Here is a 27,215-nt window from a genome sequence, read left to right as displayed (position 1 = left end):
CTCATTTCTTCATCAACTGCTTTAAGCTAAGCGACGAGTCGGTTGCGAGCACGTTTTCTAATTTAATATATATATATGTATGTATGCATGTGTGTGATTGATGTTTTTTGTACATGCTAACATATGAAAAAAAAAATACAGTGGGGACCAAAATAATAGCAGAGTCGCATGCAAAGTTTTGAGTTTACGTATTTTTTATTTAATTTTCTTACTACTTTTTATAAAAATTTAACCCTTAACGGCCGAAAGGCCCCGGGGACATAGTACTTATGCGATACAAAACGAAAGGCCCCAATACGGGGACATGAAAAGAATTCAGTTTTCATTTCATTTATTTATCATCGCTATAGTTTTCTTTAGCAGATATTGCAACTTTGTACATCCCTGGTTTGTTGATCATACACTGACAAGAAATATTTACCGTAATATAACGTTTTAAGGCGTATGCTGGAATATTCACAACAGATCTGTCACATTGATATTCAGTGTAATTTTCCGTCGTCTTATGAACGAGTATTACAAAAACAGCTCTCGGCCGTTAAGGGTTAATGAATGATTGAGGTTTGCACTTCCACCTCGTGGTGTTTTGTACCCTCTACTCAACACAGTACCTCATCCAAACCCAGTTCCCTTGATAATAAAGATAAAATAGAGCTGGGTTAGACTCAGCGTACGCGCCTTTCTTCCGGCAGAGATATCTTAACCTTATTCGTCTGAATGCGTCAATTTTCTTCTTTTTTTTTATAAAAAATTAGTACCTTGTTTTTTCTTAATTGGCGCGATAACCGCTTATAATTTAGTTTATACTACAATATTTTAAAAAAGTTCACACAATTCTAAAGAAGTTAAGTTCGAAATTTTTTTTAAGGTCGAAATTTTTTTTAAAAAGTTCGAAATATGTTTATTAATATTTCAAACTTTTTAATTAGAATTTTCGTTCGAAATTTTTTTTAAAAAGTTCATTAATATTTCAAACTTTTTTATTCAGAACTTTTGTTAATGATGTTACGCATTTTATTCCATATAAGACTGCTCGAAATTTCTTTTTTATATGGAGGAATGTGGCACACTTGAACGTGAACAAACAAAAAACATTTCTAAAATCTAAGCAATTAAACTCACACAAAATTACTCTAAAATTAAATGTGCCACAAAACCACACAACTCGTTTGCTCCTAAAAATCCCGATTAAATACAAAGAGGCACAAAATTAATCATCAAATTTTGTTTTTGAAAAAACTTTTTTACTTAATAAAAAAATTATTTTGAGTGTTGGATATCTTTATTTGGACTATTTCGCGCTCCCTTGCTTGTCTGTTTATATACTGCAGATGTCTTCTCCGCAAGTGTCAAAAAAAATACCATAGGCAATTTGCAAAAATTATAATGTTACAATAGGGTGATTAATTTTGCGCCACCTTTTAGTATGAAATTTTGATGAAAATTATTGAATTTGTTTAAATTTGTATAAAGTGCGAAACTTCGAGTTATAAAAGAAAAAAAAAACAAAAACAAAGAAAAAAAAAGTAAAAAATAAAAAATTAAAAAAAAAAATAAAAAGAAAAATACAACTAGAAATAAAAATAAAAATACAACTAAAAATAAAAATAAAAAGAAAAAAAAAATAAAAAGAAAAAAAAAATAAAAAGAAAACTACAACTAAAAGGAAGAATAAAACTAAGAAAAAACAAATAAAACTAAAAGCAAAACTAAAACTAAAAAGGAAAACAAAACTAAAAAAAAACTAAAAAAAATTGTCGAAGTTTACCAACAAGCCGTCCTTTTTAAAAGATTATATCCATAAATCGATAGAAAATTAAATTTTATTACGCTAACTGGAAGCTCAAGTCGTTAGCTATAATAGCAATATGTTAAATACACGCCCAAAGTCGAAAAGGTCTGGCGAAAAAAGTATTTTAACAAAAATAAAACGAATTGCCAATAAGTCGCGCTGCTTTTATTTTGACCACCACTGCACATATTTTCCACATTTTCCCCAATCATTGCTGTCAAAGCGAATTGTGTGTGCTCAGTACCGTTATTATTGTTTTTGATGTACTCTTTCTTCTTCTTTTTCTTTAGCAAAGTGCTGCCTTTTAATTGCAGCAACTATGTTCATACTTACATACTCACATACATACATACATATATGTATATACACGCACACAAATGCGTAATTTTAAAGTCGTTAATAATAATGTGTTTCATATTATGGCCACATTTATAATAATTTTCCACTCATACGGTAACTAACTGTAATTAGTGAGGTAAACATTACCGTTTGTCGTCATAAACCCACATCGTATAACTAGAAACATAAATTTACATCCAAACTGACGCTTCTGGCATGCAACGCTCGCTTGAATGCATATACACACATCCATATATGCAATGTATGTATGTAACAATGGTAAAATGTCTATGGAAATGAGGTTATGCCTCGCCATCTACAATTACAACTCCAACATTGTTGATAACAGATAGATTTCTGAAATCGTAAATATGGCTAAGGCAAATAAAATGTACTATAAAGCGTGAAAGTGTGAATTCTCTAAGTCTTCACTGTGGCTCAATAGTGTCATAGGTTACTTTCGTTTTCTCACTGATAATCAGAAGGATTATGAGATCTGGCGATTAAATAATAAAGCTAACACCTTTTTTTTGCGCCCACAAAAGTCGGTTCTACATTACCGAAACGATGCGGATTTATATCCGTCCAAGGACTGTTACCCTAGCAGCATTCCCCGTATATAAAGGGGGAATGCTTATGCTGCTACAATAACAACAAAATTTTATTTTGTTTCCAACATTTAGTCCTCCTCATCCCTATAAAAACTGTTTTTCGTAGCAGTATTGTAAGATTTCTGCTGTCAATTTTTCTTTAAGGCGCGCGCCGCTTCTTCTTACACAGTTTCAATGACCATAAATATTGTTTCTTGTATTGCAAATTTAACCTTTTGGTGCAAAATCTGATGGATAAGGTACATAACACTGTCGAAACAATTGTAGCTAGAAACCTCTTGATGGACTATATGGCATGAGCCTACACATTGGTGTAGAGGCCATGACTTTTCCTTGCCTAATTCCAGTCCGAAGAAACAAGTAAGAGTGCACAGATCAAACTAGATTATTAGTTTTCTCGATATTATGATCTGTTTTCAATGTGAAGCAGCCATCAACACAGTCGGATCTAGCATACCAGAACAGTTTGGTTTCTTATTAACATAAGAAATGTATCGCCAGCAACATTATTTTAAAATATGTGGTGATATTTCTATGTTGTTGCAAAAATCACAAGTGAAAGAAGCCAGCTACTTTTCCTCATTTGGACTTTCTAACGCGAGGAGACCTCTTTCCTTCCTTTATTTTCACCAACTGGTAAATAAATAAAAAAATAAATAAATAAAATAACAAAATAAAACAAAATAATACAAAAAAAAACTTAATAAGTAAAAGAAATTAATAAATATAAAACAATTAATAAATAAAAAAAATAAATAAATAAATAATTAAAAAAATAAATAAATAAATAAAAAAATAAATAAATAAAATAACAAAATAAAACAAAATAATACATAAAAAACTTAATAAGTAAAAGAAATTAATAAATATTAAACAATTAATAAATAAAACAAAAATTAATAAATAAACCAAATAGTAAATAAAAAAATTAAGACATAGAAAAAAATGTAATGATGGAATGGATAGCTCGAATGGATAACCTAACACCCTCTAATAGATAATCTATCTATTACTGATTCTTAACTCAATAAGTTTTTAGGCGCTACTATTAAGAAATCGTAAAAATCCCAAATAAATCATAAAAAATGTCACAAAGAAGACAATTACTTTTGAAACAAAAAATGTTCTCGAAATAAGAACAACTTTGCTCCCACAGCTCTAAAACTTCATCAACAAAGTGCAAAGTGCAAAGAGGGGAAAAGTTTTACAGAATGTTAACAATTTTTTAGCACTCTCAACATCGAACACTTGAAACAAAAGCTCACATCTCAGCTAAACATTAAGGCTAAGTATTTTTAAAACCTATGGAATATGAAAAGTAATACAATAATTTTTGTTGTGAGCTGCTTCATTGCACTAAGTGATTTAATTCAGACCCACAAAAGTGTACTTTGATGGCGGCGAAATAGTAAGTCACAACTTTCAAGCGAAGAAGAGAAGGCAAGGATGGGGGGTGAATAATAACAAAGCAGAATACTGAATTTGCATGTTAGTGCACAGAAACTTCTAACCTACTTTTTGATAGAAAGAGAGAAGTAAAAAATAAATATATTGTAATAAAATTACACGCCACACAACAAGCAAACTGATACAGCCGAGCAAAAACGAGCAAATGCAGTCAACTAGAAAAGTGCGAAAATATAAGAAGCAAAAAAAAAAGTTGTAGTACTTGTACTTGTAATAGTATGCCACGTAATGTTGCACTGTATTACCTACAACTAGTAGCACTGTTGTAAGCGCATCTGCTGTTAGTAGTAGTAGTGAGGAAATGAAGTGCTCTTAGTGTGGCGCCACGCTGTATCGGGGTGCAAGAGGCTTACAAACGTAATTATCAACGCGCCAAAGCTCGTTTGCTAACCTGCTGCTCGTTGCACAAACCGGCCGGCACTTAAAAGTGCAATGCACTCACTTAAGAGCGAATGAGCGCGCGCGAAACAGCGCAGCGAGGCATAGAAAATGTGTAGCATTGCGGTTTTTGGAGGGTTGCACCAACAACAACAACAGTAAATAAATTATTCAAATTTTTACCTTCTATTTGTATGCGCTCAGAAAAAAAGCTTATGGTGCAATAAACCACCTGAAGCTCAACAAAAAGATGGGGGTGTGTGCAAGTATTAAGCTGGGAAACGCTGATGAGCGCTGGTGCAATAAAGTGGGCGTGCCGGTGCATAGTTATTCGTAGCGTTATTTACTGTGTTGTTTGCGCGAATTTTTGTCATTTGCTAAGTCATAGAAAAGCTTTAGCAAGTGGTGACCGACCTGAAATACAAATGTACTTGTGCGGTGGGGCGTATGCGCAACACGAGTGGATTTGGAGGGGAAATATTGAAGGGGAGATATTATGCGCATTGAAATAAATTTCAAATAAATATGAATATAAAATAAAATAGAATAAAATAAGGTAAAATAAAATAAAATTAAGTTCCAGTTAATTTACATTAAAATGAATAAAGTGAAGTAAAATTAAATAAACAATCAAATAAATTAAGTTCAAAAAATTAAATTAAAATAAATTAAAGAATGGATGAACAAATAAAATATATTAAAATAAGTAACAGTGATGCATAACGGAAATAAAATAAATAACAATCAAAATCAATTTAAATCTAAGCAAATTATCTAAAATTAAGTTAAATAAACTAAAATAAAATGCAATGAAAAATAATTTTTTTCTTAATTTAAAAAATAAATAAATAAAATAAAAAAAAATAAAATAAAGTAAAAAAAAACTAAATAAAATAAAAACAAAAAAATTACATACGTAAATAAAATGCAATTACAAAATATATTCCAATACGAAATATATTCAAATATATTACAAAATATATTCATTATAATACAATTTAATCAAACTTAATACAATAAAAAAAAATATTTGAAATAAAAAATTTAATTAAATGAAATTAGCACATGAAAAAATAAAATAATTAATTAATTGAAACGATAAAATAAAGTAAATACAAAGAAATAAATAAAATAATAAGTTAAAAAACCAAAAAAATTACAATGAATAAACATAAAATGAAAAAATAAAATAATTAAAATAAAACAAAAAAATTAATAAAAAAAACCTAAATAAAACTAAAAAAACCAATTAATTAATTAAAAAACAAATTAAAATATAATCAAATAGATTGAAAAAAATAAAACAATATAAAAAAAATGAATTACAATGAAATAAAATAATTTGGAATAAATAGAAGAACTAAAAAAATGAAATTTAATTTATCAAATAATATAAAATTATACCAAGTTTGATGAAAAAAGTATCCAAGAATCAAACAAATATGAAAGACAAAAGAATGAAATAAATATAAATAATAAAAAATAAAATTATATACAGTAGCGATAAAAATAATAACACATAACATGAGCTGCACTATTACATGGGGATCTCTGTGTTTAAGCATATTGTGGTATTGTGGCCTTTTGTAGGTCTCCTAACGAAAGAGCGAAAGACCGGCTTTGCAATTATAAATACAATACGATTTTGCGTTATTTATTACCGGCCAATCGGAATGAAGCTCTCAAGGAGAGCAGTACTTTAAAGCCCTCTCTCTCATTGTTGCTCTCCCGCACAAGTGGTATAGCGAATGAAGAAGCCATTGCGAGATTTAGTTAACAAGTTTGGTCTTTTAGAACAAGTATTTTTGTATTATGTATCATTTTCTCATAATTCTTAAAAAATGTTGCTCTGGAAAATTCAACTTTTTTATAATTTCACCACTTTCGGCATGGAAATGTTTTGAGACGCTTTTTGTTCCAGTAGATGAAATTTATATATTAATTTTAACTTTTTACACAAAAAGTGCAAAAACAAATATTTGTCATCTTTGAAAGTCCGCCACTTTGTCATTTTTTTTTTGTTTTAGATCGTAGTTCACACAACAAGAGCCTAATTGTCTTTTTGATTTCAGAAAACTGTGAGTCCCGAATCTGTGTCGCCAGCGACATACCTTATTTTGGAAGACCATTTTTTGAAGGCTGACAACTTATTGAACGAACCTCGTATGGCAAAAAAAAAAATTTTGTTTTCTAACAATGGATCAAAAAATAAAATACTGAAAACAAAAATAAAAAAAAAATTTACGTTTCCGTTACACGAAACATCCAAAAAACACTATTTGGGGCGAGGGCCTTTATTTATATTTACGTACGTTTTCAAAAAAATATTGTTTCAATAAGTATGAATTATACATTTTTTTTTTAAATGCACTGTCATTGATATTTTTGTATTACTTGATAACAAGAAAACCATTCTCATTTGAAATAAATCGTAGCCCTCTCAGGGAGAAAACTTTGCTGTTGAACTTTGCAAGCTAAGAACTTGTCAAAATTTTTTTTAGAACAAACAAATCATCTGCGATGCATGATGCCATTCTACGTGCAATTGAAAAAATAAAATATAAAAATTAATGGGATGTCTAACTTCTAAGCTGAGTTTAAGACCGGTAATCAGTGCTGATTTAACGCTAATTGCAACCACTTCATGCCCACTTGGCTTGCAAAATGACTCATTTCTTGCACTTACAATCCACCCTCTTCCACCAGCTTCGCACACAGCACAACTGCACACAAAGCGAAAACGTGAGGGCATTGTGCGCCAGCTTCTAGTTATTAGTCATTAACTTTGGCTAGCAAATAAAATAAGTGAAAGTGAAAATAATTTCTGTTTTCATGTAAGCAACCCTCTGGCGCTCAGCCACGACACGGTTAGCATTCTAAGATTTATTTTTTCCCCCCTATGAAGAATTTGCCACTGTTGTAATCATTGCACTGACGTTCGCTGCTATTGCATTACTGTCATTAAGATTTTAATCACGCAATCGAACAAACAAATTAAAGGAAGACGCGCGCTTACAAATTAATTTGCAAATTAAGTGCACAAAAAAATGTTCCGATATGAAAATCGAAGGTTGTTTTTATATACACGAATAAATACGAAGAGCACTGAGCACACAACGGTACTCATCAAGTGCTTTGCGAAATGTCGAATTGAATGGTGCGAAATGGAAGGCAACTCCTTCGCAATTACGCGAGCGCTTGAAGCTAACCGAGGATAAGTATTGGTGTGTATGTATGTATGTATATGTGCATATAGCAAATACTCGTACACTTGCACGAAATTCCTTTGGAGAGCTAAAACGTAAATACGGTAAAATCACAAAAGCCATGAGCAGCTGCAAAATATTGTCCTTGAATATTTTTATGTACCCCAAAATGAGAGTATTTTTTTTTTTTGTTATCGAAGCGGGAATCTTTCATGTACATGTATGTATGTGTGTGTGTGTATGTAAATATGCCCATATGAACATTTTCAACTTTCCAAACCACAGACTTTTTGTAAACGCGATTTCCGGGCAAGGCAGAGAGTACAAGATTTAGTAGAAAGCATAAGCGAACAAAGAAAAAATAAGAAAATAATAAAAATAAAAAAAAAAACCAATTAAATTCCGTTTGACGTCTTTGCTCTGTCAGTGGTTGGCACCGTCGAGTGGCGTTCTGCAAAAAAGGGTACGTATTACTCATGGAAAATATTGATTTTTACAGCTACTCTACATAGCTGCCGGTTAGTATTTCCCATGCAATTATTATTATTTTTCTTTTTTTTTGGTAATTTTCTTTCCTGTGGCATTGCTATCCACACGCTCCTTGCCCTTCGCTCAAGGCAAAAAAACAAAAGTAGGCGCCCGGTCACGCCCTGCCGCCTGCTTGCTCGAAAAAGTACATTAGCAGCGTGGTCTGTTGCGTAGAGTATGCGATTACGAATACTTCTACTCTGCATTGCATGAAATCTACACTTTGTTTGCGTGTTCAATGCCGCCCTGGCGCCTTTGACACCACACCGGCATTAGAAATCGTGTTTGTTTGTATGTACGTATACCAGTACAAGTGGATTTTCTGCGTATAGAAAGTGACATCATTCTTAGTTCAGCCACTCAATCCGCCTTTCGCCACCCACTTCTACAGTTTGTCCGTTGCTATTTTGTTCTCCAATTTCTGCCCCTTTTCCGCCTTCTTCTTCTTGATCTACCAACTTTTAGCTAATAAAAATATTATAAATAGCTTAGTTGTGTGCTTAGGTGGCTGATTTTTGAATTAGCATTGATTTCAATAAAATTTTATTTATTTCGTTCTGTAATTTTAGTTTGTTATATTCACAGCTTTTGTATACAATACATATATGAATTTTTTAAGTGTGCCGACATAATTTTCCCTTCTATGCTTGAAGGAGGTGAACATATCGGAATAAAATATTTAAATACAAACTTTGTGTTAGGTTTTTTTTTGCTAGTAAAACCAGCTAAGCAGACCATCGACACATGAAACAAGAATTGTATGGTACTCAAATTAAATGAAGGGGTTAAGTCACTGTAGACATTTCAAAAAAGATGTTATAATACTTTAAAATTGACGTGTTCAAGTGAGGAAAATGTCTAAATGCCGCTGAAATCTTCAACTCGATATAAGTCCTCATAAAAGCTTAAAATGTTTTCCAAAAATATATTCTGTACTCAAAAAATATTCTGAGCAGCCTTGACAACATGTCATAGGAGAGAACTGGAAAATGGTTGTAGTTTTAAAGAAAAAATTAAAAAAAAAATGTAAACCAAAAAAATTAGAAACAAAATGTTATCCAAAAAATTAAAAAAATAAAAATGTTTATTAAAAAAATCTAAACCAAAAAAAAACAACATTTAAAACAAAAATTAAAAAAAAAAATAAAAAAAAAATGTTAACCAAAAAAATTAAAAAAAAAATGTAAACCAAAAAAATTAAAAAGATATGTTAACCAAAAAAGTTAAAAAACAAATATGTAAACCAAAAAACTTAAAAAAGAAATTTAAAAAAATATAAACCAAAAATATTAAACAAAAAATGTTAACCAAAAAAATTAAAAACAAATTTAAACAATAAAAAAAAAAATTTTTTTAAAGTGAAAAATTAACAAATATTACTAATTAAAAAAAGTTACAAATTGAATAAAAAATATATAAAAACATGTATATTACAAATTTTAGAAATGAAAAAAATACAAATCCAAAAAAAAGTATATAAATTCAAAAAACAATTACAAATAAAGAAAAATTACAAATAAAAAACATTACAAATAAAAAAGTTACAAATCTTATTAAAAAAATTTTGCAAATTGAAAAATTTTAAATAAAAGAAATTAAAAATTTTGAACAAAGGATTACGAATTAAAAACAAAATTTTCAAATTAAAACATATTGAAAAATTGATTTTAGGACATTAAAAGTTACAAAAAACAAAATTAAACAAGAATTTAAAGAATAGTTTTCAAGACGAAATTAAACAAAAAATGCAAATTACAAAAAAAAATGCATTTTACAAAAAAAATGTAAAATTAAAACAAAAAAAAATTAAAAAAAATTGATTTAAAAAAATAAATTAAAAAAAAACGAATTAAAAACATAACAAATAAAATATATAAAAAGTATTTAAAGAAATTAAATTAAAAAGTTAAATTAAAAATAAAAGTAAATATTAAAATAAACTTCACAAATTAAAAAAAATACAAATTCAAAAAATTACATGTTCAAAAAATTCAAAAAATAAATTAATTAGATTACAATTTAAAAAATTTTCAGTTAAAAAATTTACAAACTAAGAGAAAAAATTACAAATTGAAAAAACAAAATTACAGATAAAGAAAAATTATAAATTAAAAAAAAATTTTAGATTTACAAATTTAAAAAATGAGATATTAAAAAAGTACAAATGGAAGAAATAAAACATTTTCAGTTAAAAAATTTACAAACTAAGAGAAAAAATTACAAATTGAAAAAACAAAATTACAGATAAAGAAAAATTATAAATTAAAAAAAAATTTTAGATTTACAAATTTAAAAAATGAGATATTAAAAAAGTACAAATGGAAAAAATAAAACATTAAAAAATGGTCATTTCAAAGCCGAAAAAAAAGTCACAAATGTTATTATGAGTCAAGCAGTTTTTGAACAAAAAACTTCATCAAGTGAAAGTTCCTTTCTAAAAAAAATGTTAGCCAAAGAATGCTAAAAAATGATTCGAGCTGGAAAACTTATTTGTTTCAATGAAAGTTGGGCAGCTATCATTTTAGATCAATTTTGATTGACTGAATTCGGAATTCGCAGTTAAAAAAACTATCTTATAATAGTTATGCTAGATTTCGGAAAATACCGCATTGCCATCATAGTCGAATTTGCAACCACATTCACTTGCGTTAAAAACGACTCGCATTTGAATTGATCAGGTCTACACTCAGGTTTTGATATGTAGTTAAAAAACAGCCTTCCAACTTTGGTTAGTCTTTAAAGACAAAAAAATTTACCAAACCGTCATACTACGCCACACTGCCAGTTGTTGTTGCTTTAACACCATACAAAGTACAAAACATTCCCCATAAATGTTTGGAGAATGCTGCTGAAATGACAGTCCTGGGCCGGATATAAAACTGTGTCGTACCGGTATCGTGTTGTTGTAGCAGAATAAACGTTCCCCATAAATGCTTGGGGAGTGCTGCTGAAATTACTGTACAGGCCTGTACAGTCGTCTTTTGGAGAAACGTCAATATGCATGTACCGCTATGAGTCGAGCCAAGAAAATTTTTTTAATATTCAGCTTTCTTAAAATCAGCTAAACTTAACCCCCTTTAACATTTAATTTTTGATATTTTTGCTATACTTTTTAATGTTTTTTCTACAATATATTTATTTTTATTTCTTGTTGCTTTCAATATTTATCAAATGAAAGTTGTAGTATTAATCTTTTCATTCACCGTCTATTGCATAAATATTACAATACTTCTGTATTGTTATGCATTGCAACAAAGTTTCTCCTCACAGTCAGCACGACATAATGAACGTCAAATGAGCATTTCAGTCATTTACTCGTATCACCTTTGTCATCGGTCATCACCTTTTTATCCACTGATGGAGGCAAGGTACTCGTATCTCATTGGCTTCATGCAATCTTCAAGTAAGCTTATACATACATACATAGAAATATATACATGCATATGAACATATGTACATACATGTGTGCTTCAGCTCTTATATATATGTGTATGTATTTCTCAGTTTTAGTGTTAGTTTTATCATTATTGCTGCTTATTATTTCTCCTACATACATTTTTTTTGCTATCCAACAAGTTCTGTGCGCTCTACTCTACCTTTAATAAATTTATTCTTCTTCGCCATTTTTATAAGTATTATGGTGTGTATGTTTGTATATACACTTGTGCGAATTGAATTCAATTAGAGGCATTACAGAATAAAATGTGGCTCCACAGTCTGTCTGCGAGTTGGTTGGTTGCCGCTTGGTTGGCTGGTGCAAATTTAGAAAATGCAGATACTTCGAGTGAATTGCGCTCAAAAGTCAAGCTTAAGCTTTTTATTACACACACACGTACATACATACATTTATAAATTTAATATATATGTAACATGTATTATTTCTTGTTGTACAGTTCAGATTTTTCTGCTTGTATTTGATTATTACATTTTTATTCATTTTCCTCGTATTTTATATTACTTATGTTTCTATTTATCTTTATACGCCGCTTTATACTTTGCTAACTGGTTCTGGCTGACGCTAACGATGATGTAGCCCATGCTGGTTACCACTACATCATCACCAACTATATCAACATCATCACGAATAGCGTCATGGTTTTGTTTTTGGTTCACTGTCATCAAGAAACCTTCACCGCAGTGCTGGTCTTTGACGCAGTTGTGGTTCTTTTAGAAGCTGTGGTTTCGGCGGTAAAATGTTGCGGTTTTGAAAAACAATAACTTTAATAATTAATGGTAGTTTGGAAAAGGTTTAATTTTTGAAGTAAAATCTAGATGCAGGAAGTCCAAGAATTGTAAATGGAAGAGTTTATATGGAAGGTACACAGTAAGTGCAAGGGCTTGGACCGCTTTTTGCGAGGGGGGGTGAGCGCCAGATTTAATTTAGTTTTTAGTTTCGTAAATAACACAGGCCAACAAAATCTCGCTTTTTTACAGCTTTTAAAACGGCTATGGGTGTTTCTTGAAGGTTTTTTTATGCTGACAACGAATATGACCTTGAAAATGCTCCAGCACGTCAGGATTTTTGGCAATTTGAGGTTAAAAAGTCAAAAAATGCAGATTTTGGCCATTTTTGTAATTTTTTTTTGGGCAAGGTCAAGTTTTTTTTTAATTTTCCACAACGGCATCGCAAAGTACTAGTCTTCAGCTTTAAAATCCATTTTTAAAAATATTTTTACGATTAATATATTATAAAAAAAGTTATACTATTTTGAATTCGCCCTTTACAGGGGCGTTAGAGAGTTAGAAAGGTTGAATTTGCATATCTAAAAGTCTCCAATTCAAAATAGAATAACTTTTTTTATATTAATCGTAAAAATATTTTTAAAAATGGAGTTTAAAGCTGCAGACTAGTACTTTGCGATGCCGTTGTGGAAAATTAAAAAAAACTTTACCTTGCCCAAAAAAAAAATTTAAAAAATGGCCAAAATCTGCATTTTTTGACTTTTTAACCTCAAATTGCCAAAAATCCTGACGTGCTGGAGCATTTTCAAGGTCATATTCGTTTTCAGCATAAAAAAACCTTAAAACCTTAGTTAAAATTATCGAAAAAGTTTTTTGGTTGTTGGCCTGTGTAATCAGTTTTAGAAGTTTTACTTTTCTCGCTAGAAATTATGATTTATGGGTAAAAGTTTTTTAGAAAATTGAATTTGCTGTGTTCATGGATAGCACTGGTAGAGGCAGGCTAATCACCTACTCTGCCAGAAAGCAAAAATAGATTAACGTAACCAAAGCAAGACTGAGTCTTGTCGAGACCCTATGCTCCAGAGTGGAGTGAACAAGAAAAAAAAAGGATTCATGGAAAAGTCTAAATTATTATCTCGCTACCAAAAGTTAAGGATATACATACAAAACCTTGATTCGTTTTGTACTTGCCTATGGTTTCGAACTATGAACGCTAAAATTACTAACTATATATGGACCTGTAAGACTGCAAGAAGGTACCTGATGAAATATAATCATGAGCTAGAACTATTAGCAAAAAAACGAAACTGTGATAAGACTTATAAAACCTCAGAGGATAAGAGAGACAGAGAGAGAGAGAACAACTCTAAAGGCAGTTGAGTTACGCCCTGTTGGAGGCCGAAGAAGAGGACGCCCCAGAAAGAGATAGCTCGAAGACCTTGAAAAGCTAAACGTGCGGCGGGAGAAGGTGGTAGCCTTAGATAGAGACAGATGGCGCAAGGTTGTGAATGAAGCAATGGTTCACCAAGGGCTGTGATGCTAAGAAGAAGAATAAGATATTCCTCATTGTGGTATGAAACGCTGACAAATTGGTCGTAACCATTCAAGAAACGATTCCACTTTTGAGGAGTACTTGCAGAATGCATATGACTTCGTTTGCTGTGATTTCAATATCAAGATCCATTTGCAGAGCAGTCAAAACCTTCTTGTGGCTTCAAATTAGGAAATTATAATATTTGATAGTTAGGTTAGGTTAAACGGCAGCCCGAGCTTAGGGCACACTTGAACAAATATTCAAAAATTCGTCCGTTGTGATTTGATAGTTCTTTTAGCAAATTTTATCAGTTTTAAAAAAGATGTTCTCTAAATAAATTTGTTTAAGGAAAGTTGGAACGTTTCAATGGACAAGTTTTAGATAAACTTGATTCATAGTGCTGAAAATCTTTCTTATAAATATATTTTCTCTAAGAATAGCCAGCATTGGGATAAAGAACGAAAGACTCTGTTGGGAATATCACATACATATCTATCTGGCTTAATCAGATCAACGCACTAACATATTCTTGGCTAGAGGAGGCTTTTCAATAACAATAACTAATTAAAAAGAAATAATGTGACTAGATGACTGAAACGATAGACTTTGGAACATTTTCTGTTTAACTAGAGCGTTTAATAAATCGAAGAATTTATTTTCGAAATCAGACACATCTAAAACCATAAATTACAAATCAAGGTGACTACAAATACTGAACTCAACTGACTCCTCGCCTTTTGAAAGACCACTTCGTTCGACTCAGAACACAATACATACATATGTACATAGCTGCGCGTTATTGAGTAAGCGAGCCAGTGACTACCAACTAACTGAAAATTGTTTAGCAAAATGACGTAATCCGCCAATGCCTTCAACGCAAACACACACGTCCGCACGCGGGCGTTGAACGAGCTTGGTAAAGCGCCGACCAATACGTGATGATGATAGCTGCCGAAAAATAAAAGTTGCGGCACGAAACAAATGCAAAATCCCAAAACTCTGAGAATGAATAACGCTGCACAATAACAAAATACACAAAAAAACTAAAACTAAAGAAATTAGACACATCAAAAAACAACAACAACAACCTAACGAAAATAACATCAAAAGAGACAAATGGAAAAAGAGAATACCAACAGGAGACAATCAAAGTAATAAAAAAAATGTTCCTAAATCCAAGGCAAAGAGCACACAAATGGCGCAAAATAAATAGTATTAAAATTGACAAACAGACGCACTCACACACACGACATATTAAAATAAGAGTATGAAAATAAAATAAAGTGGCGAATAAATAAGTCCCCAAAGAAGTGTACGGATCAAGAATCTTTTGAGTATCTTATGGTATGTATGTACATGCATACATTTGTATGTAAGAAGATGTGTGCATTTAAATATGATTTTCTTTTTTGTTCATACAGGTTACGCGTGGATAGACGGATAAATTTAATAGATTTGAAAAATCCAAATGGAAATGGCGATATATGTATATCCATGCAAACATACGAACACAACAATACACACAACTTTTTATTTCATACAAATATGTAGGTATGAGCAGGGAAATCACTTTTCCAAACGTAAATCCATTGAATGCGTATTTTCGAAATATAATAGCGGGGAGGGTGGCAGATGCTAGAAGCCGACGACAGATAAAGATAAAGGGCTGCATGTGCATATGTATGTATGCATGTGCATTGATAGACAACTGTCAAATCGCATTTTTTTTGCAATGATGATGTAGGATAGGAAAAAACAACTCAGAGCAAACTCAATATTTGAAATTGGCAAACAAATAAGTAGTTCAGTCGAAAATAATCGACTGTCAAACGAATGCGCAAAAGCAAACATAGAAATACAATAACTCACAATAGTTCTGTGTGGTAGAACAACAAAGGTATGTATGGATGTATTCTATGTATATATGTATATGTATTATATGAATGTATGTAGGTAAATAAGCACATAATTCACTGGTGATATCATGCAAATTGTGCCACTGTGTTCGGCAGGTCATCAACGCGAGCGCAGCCAGCAGACGCCCGTTATACTAATTTCGATTTATTTATTGCCTTTGGCGCAATTAGATGGTGGAACATCTTTTTTAATTATTGAATTTCAAAACAAATGAGAATTAGTTTGAGGCACTGTGCATATGATTTTGTGACTTTGGAAAGTAAAAGTAAAAGTAAAAATTATTCACTAAAGTGAAACTTCCATAGGGAGAAGACTAGATGTTGTTCCACAAATAGAGGGAACTACAGTTTTAAGCCAACTCCGAACGACAGATATGTTTTATGAGGAGCTTTTTCATAGCAGAAATAAACTCGGAAGTTTGCCAGTGACTGCCGAGGGGCGAAAGCTTTTAGAAAAATTATTTCTATCATTTTGGTGCTATTGCACGGGGATTCGAACCTACACACTTCCGAATGGTAGTCAAGCACCGAAGTAGTCTCCACAGAAAATATTACTATGATTAGATATTATTATTATCAATTTACTTTTATAAATAAGAAATATTTTTAAAATTTATGCGCTGTTGAAGAGAAATTATATGAGGCTTTGATTTAAGAGGAGAATCATTTTTTTCATACATCTTTATATACCGTTAAATTTCTCACAGCCTGCCACTCACCGTATCAGTGGTTTTGCCCGTTAAATGGTGATTGTCAAAAATCAACGCGAATTTTGAGCCACTTGGACCTGGCACTCTTTTATACTAAAAATGGGCTAACAGAAGTGCGTACTCAGAATGTTACTAAAAATGCTGACTAAAATTTTTTTTAAATAAAAAATAATTTTTTTGTATGCAATATAATATATTTTAATAAGAATTTAAATTTTTATTAGTATTTGTCTAAAATGCTAACTCAAAATTTTGAATAAAATTTACTAACTTTTTTAATTTTGTACAAAGTTTTCAAAAACTTGTTTAACTTTTTTGAATTTGTTTTTAAAAGTTTGAAACTTTCAGTTTTACTGCGATTTTGTTGTATGAAATATATTATTATAAAAAAATTTAATTAAAAAAAAAAGTCAAAGCTTTGCCATATGTCGCGCTGCTATTATTGTGAACAATGGTGTAGATAAATAAAGTACATTGTAAAATATCGCTTTGATTGAAAAACGCTCATTTTCAAAATGACTCTCGATTTTTTGACGCATCGAAAAACTAGAAAGTTGTTTTTGGCCATTTGTTTTAAACTCCCTAAAAGTTGTAACGCCTCACCGTGCGCTGTTTTTGGCTCTTATTTTTTCATTAGATTCGTCATCTGAATCACTTATATCCATGATATCGCTTTGTTCTTCAAAATTTTATCATTTTTATCAATTTGAAGAAAACCGTCGAAATCAATCACCCAATCAAGTCCTTCCTGGAATTTAGCATAAATTACCACTGGAATGCCACCTCCTGAATCAAAATTATTTTTTTATATATTTTTTGAATTATGTACATTTATAAGATTTTTGATCAAAATGGTGTGAAAAAGAGTGTCCACGTCCGGTTAGAATAGAGTAGAATAGAACTAAAAGAACAAAGATGGCAGATTACAATGTTTGGCCATCTGAAGCAAAATTGTGAGAGCAACTTCAGATGCCACGCCATTGGGGATCCGACAGCAGAATTATGCCCGCTCATTTCACTCGTACTCACACAGTCGTCCAATCAAATGTTGTTCAGATGACAACGAAGTTATATGGGCGAAGACTGTGTTGGTTTCTTTTTTTTTTTTTGTATATCACCAACACAATCTCAGTTTGGTCGTAAAAAATCGATGTCATGACCGCAGTTGGGTCAACGAATCAGCTGATTCCTTCAAAATCGTTGAGAGCCGATTAACGATCTGATATTGCCCACACCTCTGCATTCTGTGCTTCGTTCTAAGAGAAATTTTGCATTTACGCTTCAAGAACTTTTGTAATCTGATCATCCAATTTATGTGGTTTTATTTATTTTTTTTTTGTTGTGTTTGCGGCCCAAGGAAAAATTGTACGGCGAGAAAACTTTTAAAAATTCCCCGAAAAATAGAGAATTGCAGAAAAATCTGTTTCCATAGATTTTTAATGAGAAATTGTATTTTAATTCGATTACAATAAAATTTCAGTCAATTTTTATGATCCTACTCTGAATATGTCCCGAATTAAATCTCAAATTTTTGAGTCTTGAAATGCTAGAAAAAAAAACATAATTTGCCACGAAGCATTAAATTTGGCACGCCATCACCTCGACATTTTCACTTTCCAACTAAATAGAATGCATTGACAACAGAATTCAATAAGTAATCCATTAATTTTAAATCAATTTGGGCGGGGCAAATTTTGCTGGGTCTGCTAGTATGTATTTAATTTTTTTTTTCGACCAACTTGCTTGTTTAATATTACTTGTGCTCAGGGTGCATAAGCAATTGTTGTTGTTCCCCATTCATGTACGAGGAATGCTGCTGGAGTGACAGTCCTTGGGCTGATATACACTTGCCCCACAAAGTCTGCGTTCACCCGAATAGCCTTCATAAATTTATTAAAAACAACATAGAATATTATGATTAAATTGAAATCTTTACAATTTGTTTATTCACTACATTCCCAGCTTTCAAGGGCAAAAAAAACTACATCACTTTTTAGATAACGGGAAAATACTTTCAGCAGCATGTAAATGTGGCACCAAAAAGTCTGCGTTCAGCTTGTTTATTTTAATGATACCGTTAATTCAAGATATTTTTTATTGTTTATATTAATTTTTGATTGCGCATTACTTCGACTGAATGTTAACAAAGCTTAGTTGAACATTTTATTTATAACTGGAGATAAGTAAAGAACATGGAAGGAAAGGGAAAATAAATAAGGGTTTCTGAGAGGAAAATTATTATAAAAATGTGGAAAGATGGAAAAAGTGTCGAGTGTCTCATACTAATGTTCACCGATTGCGGGTTAAATCTCATTAGAGTGGCAGCGTAATGGCCTCTGGTGACGGTCAAGCATTGTTTGACAAGAACTTTATATGTGTGCGTGTCGGGTGCTTGACGCTAATATCTAAAATTTTTGATTTTTACCGACAACAAGTATGTGTGACACGACGCCACCCGACTGCACTAACACATACAAAGCGCAGTCAAGCATGCTGTATCGTCACCACTTGTCAAGCAATGCTGGACCGTCGCCAGAGGCCAATACACTCATTTGCTGAGAAATTGTCAATAAAAAAAATAGGTAGCGTAGTAAATTGAAAACTTTGAAACTGTTTTCCCCTGGGTTTTTGTTTTTTTGTATAAGGGCTCTTGCAGCAAATAAACGACAAGTATGGAGGTGAGATGGACTTGTTTGAACCAACAGTTTTGGAGACCTGCCTGCTGAAGAGAGCAAATGACTGAATGTTTTCCAAATTTTGCAGTATTCTGGCATTTGCAACATTACGATACACCACACCCCACTCAACGATTAAAAATATTTGGCTTTTTATAAAGCCTTTTAAGAATAATATGTCTAAGAAAAGGCTACTAAAGTAACAAAATTCAAAATTGACGTCATCATTTTATTAAATGAAACATGATTCTCTTTTCTGGTTTGATCTGCCGCTGACCTCCAAAACCCAACATTTTCACTCTCTGCCTTGTCAAACTTATTTATCAACCTTTTTCTTTTACACACATACACGCATTCTCTTTCACGCCTTTTCGTGCTTATTTGAATTTCAAATCATAACATTTCGAAATTTGACCAACAAAAATTAACATTTGAAGTGAGCGCGCGCGCAACCGGAAAGGGGCCGCCTTGGCAACACTGGTGGCGTTCTGCCCCACCTTTTCAACGTACTACCGCGGCAGCAGTAGCGCTGACGTCGTCGCCGTGCATGTAGAAACCTGTTTTTGTTTTCGTTGCTTTACGTCGTATACTGTTTTCGCACGTATGTGCCTATTTGTTGTTGCTTAAGCGACGTTAGCGTCGTTGCCTTTACGAGTCGTCGAATAGTCACCGTTGTTGCAGTTACTATAGCTTTTTTTTATTTTTATATCTAACAAATGACTTGCTGCTGCCACAACCACCGCCAACAGCAATGAGTAGCAGCCAACAGGGTGCAGTATTGCAACTCTAAATTGTTTCTCTAAGCGAACAATTCATTTTGTTATGAAATTCGAGTTTATTGTTGCCATAATTTGTTCTTGTTTTTATTGCATTTGTTTGCTGTTGCGAGTCAGCATATTTTATATTTTAGAATAAGCGCAACAAAGCAACTAAGTTCACACATACACACATCCATATTTAGAAAACAATCGGAAGCGTCGACGTTTTCGACGAAGCCTGCTTTTTTCTCGCTTTTGGCCAACACGACTACGCGCATTTATAAACTTAACACATTTTTTACACTTATTGAATATAAATAAAAATTATTAAAGCTTATTTACCCGAAAAGAACTTGTATTCATCAAATATTGACGGCTTCTCGCATATCCTTTGCAGTCATTTTACTCTTTTTTCGGGCTAAAACGAAAGCTTTCTTTTTCAGCAGTGAAGATACACACAAAACTGTTGTATTTTATTTATTGTTATTTTCACAGCTTCTCACTTCGGTGGTTGACACATTTGTTTTGAAATATAGTATTTTTTGTATTTATATTCCAATTCACTTTAATTCATTTGTGTTCAATTAAACTTGCTGAAAAATGTAACACACTCAAGAAAAAAAGTTACCAATTTACCACTACTGACAGAAATTTCATTAAAGCAGCTCAGCCAGCACAAATTACACTCGCGTCTCATCAATTCGGCTTCTCGCGCACAACTGCGAAACAGGCGAAACAGGGATGAGCAAATTGTGCTCAGAAAATTTCCAATTGGATGCCTATTCGAAAAAAAGTATTATTTGCGCTCATTGGCAATACTGAAATCAAGGTAGTGCGTTCACATAAATTTATTATTGTTTTTTCTAACTAAATAAAATAATACAAAAATAACTCAATGCCATTTTAATATAATATTTTACAAAAAAAGCAATAATGAAATCCAATAAATCAAGTTAAAGTATTAAATATGGACGTCAATTATTTCGAAAAAGAAAATAAACTGCAACCCTGTATGAATTCACCACACCTCTGTTTTGTAGACTCCAATAAGATCCACTTATTCAATTTAGTATGTTGCCATATCAGAAATATTTTTTCGTATATATTAGCAGAGAAAGTTATTGACATCCCTTGCCGTTAATACTTTCTTAGCCGAAGGCCCTAGCAGCCAGCGCTTATCTTTAGTGGATTAATTGTGAATTTTAAGGAATCAACTGGTTTGCTGACTTTACAGGGGATATGACGGCGGTATGTTTTGACAAATTTTAAATTGCGTTGGTGATATAAAAAATCTACGATCATCCAATCAATCGTTTTTCAAGCGGTAACAAAGCAACATAAGCAGTGGTTGCGTTGATTGTTTCTTATATAAGCAACACAATTTTAGTTTTTGCCGACCTTTGTTGTAAACAAACCACTGTCATACCCCCACCCCCTGTTACGTCAGCAAATCTGCTGTGCAGATACAGTGCTTAGTGAAAATTTAAACATCAAATAGGAAAAAATTGTGCAGAACCTAATACCCTTTTTAGTGCCTTTTTCTGAAGATTCAGAAAAATTTGGTAATCCGACTGTTATCATCGCATACTTAAATGCGGAAGTGAATCGTGTTTTCGATTTATTGCCTCTAAATTAAATCCTTTTTAATTTTGAAAACAAAAAGGAAAAAAATATTTTCTAACGAAACCGAGTTTCGGTGTATCTAATATGTATTTGGTGTACCGTTCAAGCGCGTTCAACCCTGTTTTTTAATTTTAGGGCATGCGGCAAAAACAAATTCATACTAGGTGTTGTTCAAGACGAATCAAGTGGCTTCTTCCCATAACAGTTAGTTTATTTTTCGCGATTTTGACAAGTCTGACGCCAGTGCAAAACAAACGAACGAAACAAACAAAAGGAGGAGAAATCACATGTTTGTGAAAGTTCAGGAAATAGTTTGGTAATATTGTAATTTGTGAGATTTAAGCTAAACAAACTAATGAGAACAAAGTCCCGCGTGTTAAATTGTGAAAGCACAAATTATTATGATGCCTTCAAGCGCAGTTGTTTGCGTTTTTATGCGGAAGACGCCTTTGGAAGAAAATGTACTTTTTAACTGCTTTTGCCTTTTCTTCTTCGTCCCAAGCAACTAATTTCCCTTCCTTTTGTTCGCTTAGCCGAATGGGTTGGTGCGTGATTACCATTCGGAATTCACAGAGAGGTCGTTGGTTCGAATCTCGGTGAAACACCAAAATAAAGAAAAACATTTTTCTAATAGCGGTCGCCCCTCGGCAGGCAATGGCAAACCTCCGAGTGTATTTCTGCCATGAAAAAGCTCCTCATAAAAATATCTGCCGTTCGGAGTCGGCTTGAAACTGTAGGTCCCTCCATTTGTGGAACAACATCAAGACGCACACCACAAATAGGAGGAGGAGCTCGGCCAAACACCTAACAGAAGTGTACGCGCCAATTATTTATTTTTTTTTTTTTTTGTTCGTTTATTCATGGGCTCTAACGACATAGCGAATTCGGAAGGCGCTACCATGTATTTTATCCTTCTTGGGTGTTGCTAGTAGAACAGCTGATTTGCTTTTTACTTCAATTTTGGTAATTTGAATATCAAAATAATGTATTTCGTTTACATGCTGATTGAAATCTAATGCCAATTGCAAGCCACCAATTTGAAAAAAGAAAAACTTTATGTAAGTTATTTAATTTGCCTAATGCTGTCACCTTGTACGTATTCGCCTTGCATTGCTTTTTTCCGCGGCGAATCTATCTTCTTGCCAGACGCACGCCTGGTTTTAAGTTTACTTTTTCCTTTATCATTATTCGAGCCGGTTGTGGGTAAGTGATCGCTTCCCGCAAAATTATTTTAACTTATTTGAAACAATTAACCATAAATAGTGTAGTCTCTATTATTTTACAGATCCTAAGTGAAAACTATACATAAATTAAAATGAGTCCACAATACAAAGTTGGTGAGTATAAAAATGAGGTTAGCCCATTTCGCTGAAACCACCTGGGATTATTATCCTCATTACTTGCAGTCTTTCGTAAAATTATTAATAATTTTTAACGTTTTCAGCTGATATCAGTCTTGCTGAGTATGGCCGCAAGGCCATCATAATCGCGGAGAATGAGATGCCAGGCTTGATGGCGATTCGCCAGAAGTATGGACCACAGAAAGTGCTAAAGGGCGCACGTATTGCTGGATGTCTTCATATGACCGTACAAACGGCCGTATTGATAGAAACCCTCGTCGAGTTGGGTGCAGAAGTGAGTAAAACATATCGCTCATTAACTTTAATAGTGTCAACACTCTAAGAACCAAAATGTCGAGAAAAGCGGCTGCAAAGTTTTTAATTTACTATGCCGCCCTTTGTAAAAGTAAATATTTATTTTAATCTAATGAGGTACGGTTAAAAGATATCGCCATGCATTTTTTACACAACGTAAAAGAAGTGCTCATGGTCTAATATTTTTGTTTTTTGTAATGACGCTATTGAAATAATGAAGCTATTCAGAAACTTGGGAGGCGGGCCATGGCCATAAATTCTTAAAACTGCATATCTCCTTTGTTTTTGTTTAGAACGTATGCGAGTTCATGACGTTCATTCATTATTCATAACACACGTATTCCACGTACGTAATTATGTGCCGCTGAGCAAGCTATTATAGATAATTTTAGAGGGCTAATAGTTCAAAGCGATGCTACAGCGATAACATTAGTAACCTTTCCGCTTAGCAATAATAAAAGAAGAGATAAAGTTTTTAAGTTTTGGAACTATGCTTTCTTTTGTTTTCAGGTTCAGTGGTCAAGCTGTAATATATTTAGTACACAAGATCATGCAGCCGCAGCTATAGCCAAGACTGGTGTACCAGTCTACGCATGGAAGGGCGAGACAGATGAGGAGTACTTGTGGTAAGTGGCAAATAAGACATTTAAATGTTTTATTTTGTATTTGGAAGTAACTTCCGTAATAGTTGGCTTATGTTCAAAGTATATTTTGATCATTCCCACGACAGTCGGTTCAACGTAACCGGAACGACACGGATTTATATTCGGCCAAGGACTGCCACTACAGCAGCATTCCCCATATAAAGAGTTTTTTAATAAGAGGTGTTATTTTGATATTCAAAGGAAAACGCTATTATTTAATATAAATGATCGGATGTTTATTTCATTGCAAAGAGGAAGGTATGCCGTTAATAGTGGAAAATAACATCAGACAAATGACCACCACGACCACGCTTACAGGACAATCTCCCTTTCATGAAATTTTCCATAACCGGATTAAAAAGTGGCTGCCCTATGTCCTTAATAGCATCACGAATTCCATCTTTGATGTCTTGAATCGACCCTGGGCTGTTGGCGTATATCTTCTCTCTCACGTGGCTCCAAAGAAAAAAGTCCCAAGGTGTTAAATTACAAGATCTCGGTGGCCAATTGTGATTACCTCTTCGAGAGATAACACGGTCCGGAAACTTTTCCCGTAAAAGATCAATGGTTTCGTTGCTTGTGTGGTACGTAGCGCCGTGTTGTTGAAAAAAAAACGTTGTCCAGATCAATACCATCCAATTTCGGCCATAAAAAATCGTTAATCATCTCTCGAAAGCGCAATCCAATTACCTGTAACACCTGTTATTGGCAAATCTTTATATGTATGGGGAATGTTTATGCTACTACAACAACAACAATATTTGAATGATTTTTAAATTAAATTATTTCAAATTTAGGTGCATCGAACAGACTTTGGTATTCCCCGATGGTCAGCCATTGAATTTGATACTTGATGATGGCGGTGACTTGACTAATTTGGTGCACGAGAAGTTCCCACAGTACTTAAAAGGCATAAAAGGATTGAGTGAAGAAACCACAACCGGTGTACATAATTTGTACAAAATGATGAAGGAGGGTCGTCTGAGTGTGCCTGCGATTAATGTTAATGATTCAGTTACAAAGGTCTGCCGTACATATCAAATACATATAATACAACAAATTCACAATTTTTTTCTTTCATAATTCCAGAGCAAATTCGATAACCTGTATGGTTGCCGTGAATCGTTAATTGATGGCATTAAGCGCGCCACCGACGTCATGATTGCTGGAAAAGTGTGCTGTGTCGCCGGTTATGGTGATGTAGGCAAAGGTTGCTCACAGGCGCTGCGTGGTTTCGGCGGACGAGTTATTATCACTGAAATCGATCCTATCAATGCGCTGCAGGCTGCCATGGAAGGATACGAAGTTACCACAATGGAAGAAGCATGCAAAGAAGCCACTATCTTTGTGACCACCACCGGTTGCAAGGACATCATTACTGGTGCGCATTTCCTGCACATGCCCGACGATGCAATCGTTTGCAACATTGGTCATTTCGATTGTGAAATTGACGTTGCATGGCTGAATGCGAATGCGAAGGACAAGATAAATGTTCAACCTCAAGTAGATCGCTACACCCTCGCCAATGGCAAACATATTATTTTACTGGCCGAAGGACGTTTGGTGAATTTGGGCTGTGCGCATGGACATCCTAGCTTTGTGATGTCAAACTCGTTCAGTAATCAAGTTTTGGCGCAAATTGAATTGTGGACCAAGGCGGATAAATACAACGTCGATGTGCATATGTTACCAAAAATCCTCGACGAAGAAGTGGCCAGTCTACATTTGGAGAAATTAGGTGTAAAATTGACGAAATTGACCGCCGAGCAATCCAAATACTTGGATGTGCCACAGACTGGCCCCTTCAAGCCAGATCACTACAGATACTAAGAGCCCATCTCTGGCTCAAGCTCTTGCAAAGGTAAACATACTATTATTGAGATTTTTGTTTTTCTAGTACCAATTGGTTTTGTTGTAATTTGCATTAATAAAGTTTATACGTACATAAAAAAATTGTAATAAAGTGAATGGAATACTATAAATAGCGAAAGTCACGTAATTGATAAGAGTGTTTTGGTAAAAATTTTGACTGAAAAAAAAAAAATTATAAAGATGTATGCATATGCAAAACGAGATAAGCAAGAAAATTATAAATAGAGCGTAGATTTATGCGTGACTTGGCACAAATGAATCACACCGCTGGACCAATATTTTTTTCTTATCAATTAAGTTAATGAAACTACACCCGTTTCCACGGCAGTCGATTCTATGTAACCGGAACGACCCGGATTTACCCATTCCCATGGCAGCCGGTTCTACGTTACCGGAATGACTCGGGTTTTCTTTTCCGACCAAGGGCTGCCGCCCCAGTATACTAGCCCTGTCTAGTGTACCGTACTTTACCTTAAATCTCACGTCACAGGAGCAACTCATAGCAGCCAGTTTGCTCCAAATACTTCTCTTCCGGGCCTGGCGTCGAACCCAACCCCGGACCTGAAGTATTCTACTGCTGCATTTGCCACAAACGGCTCCACCCGAACTCCACCTCGGTTAGGTGTAACCAGTGCAACGGGTGGTGCCATCTTAAGACCTGCTCAGGCCTTAAGACACACAGGGAGTGGTCCACAAGGTATGTGGCCACGTGTTGCTCCCGCTCACAGGCGGCCCCCGCCTCCACGGCTACACTGCCCTCAGTGCCGGCACTTCATACCGCCGCCACTAATAACACCTCCACGGTAAGGTGCCCCCAAGAGCAACACAACTCCCTTTCAAACCCACAACCCTCCTGCTCCTACCCCAGTGCGGGGACAAACCAGCAGCTCTTGGTCCCCCGCACAGTCTGCTCCGTGTGTCAGACCGTAGTGCCTCGGAACTTGTCAACAGTTCAATGCAATTCTTGCAGTGGCTGGTGCCATTTTCGGAGGTGCTCCGGCCTGCACACCACCCGTGAGTGGACACGTGACTACGTTGCCCCCTGCTGCAGAGCTCTGCACCCGCAACCGCCCCCAGAGGCGCGGCCACCAGACAACATCAGGCCACTACCTATTTTGCGGAATGCACAGCAGGACCAACGCAGACAACATCACGCATCCCTCACCCCCCGAATTACGACGACGCTCCCGCGAAGCTTCAAGCTTTTGCAACTGAACTGTAACGGACTAACGAGTAAGATTGACGAGATAGTCGACTTCATGAGTCGGTTCGGAATTAAGATAGCTGCGGTCCAGGAGACAAAACTGCACGCTAGCTCTCCCCTG

General features: G+C 33.8%; 2 protein-coding genes across 5 annotated transcripts in view; one reads left to right on the top strand and one right to left on the bottom strand.

Moving 5' to 3' along the window:
* LOC128857009 (neuroglian-like) overlaps positions 1 to 20,820 on the bottom strand; it is a 90,637-nt gene extending 69,817 nt beyond the window's left edge. The window contains exon 1 of one of the 2 annotated variants that reach the window (XR_008453890.1): positions 20,743 to 20,811. The gene's annotated coding sequence lies outside the window, so the exon portion shown is untranslated. Of the gene's footprint in view, positions 1 to 20,732 lie in introns of both variants that reach the window. The other variant, XM_054092519.1, reaches the window with a different exon arrangement.
* Positions 20,821 to 22,826: 2,006 nt separating this feature from the next.
* On the top strand, positions 22,827 to 26,017 carry LOC128857007 (adenosylhomocysteinase). Of its 3 annotated transcripts, none has more exons than XM_054092514.1 (6): positions 22,827 to 22,922; positions 22,988 to 23,056; positions 23,164 to 23,354; positions 23,885 to 24,000; positions 24,816 to 25,041; positions 25,108 to 26,017. In XM_054092514.1, the coding sequence occupies exons 2-6, from the start codon at positions 23,035 to 23,037 to the stop codon at positions 25,846 to 25,848; spliced, it is 1,296 nt and encodes a 431-aa protein (XP_053948489.1). In that variant the 5' UTR covers positions 22,827 to 22,922; positions 22,988 to 23,034; the 3' UTR covers positions 25,849 to 26,017. The 3 variants fall into 3 exon arrangements, with proteins under 3 accessions (XP_053948489.1, XP_053948491.1, XP_053948490.1); XM_054092516.1 differs by having other exon boundaries at positions 22,858 to 22,922; positions 23,005 to 23,056; XM_054092515.1 differs by having other exon boundaries at positions 22,900 to 22,922; positions 22,983 to 23,056.
* The last annotated feature ends 1,198 nt before the right edge of the window (positions 26,018 to 27,215 follow it).

The sequence above is a fragment of the Anastrepha ludens genome, chromosome 3 (assembly GCF_028408465.1).
Source record: "Anastrepha ludens isolate Willacy chromosome 3, idAnaLude1.1, whole genome shotgun sequence".
NCBI classification, from domain to species: domain Eukaryota; kingdom Metazoa; phylum Arthropoda; class Insecta; order Diptera; family Tephritidae; genus Anastrepha; species Anastrepha ludens.
The sequence above is the reverse complement of the archived record's forward strand: the minus strand, read 5'-3'. Positions and strand labels throughout refer to the sequence as shown.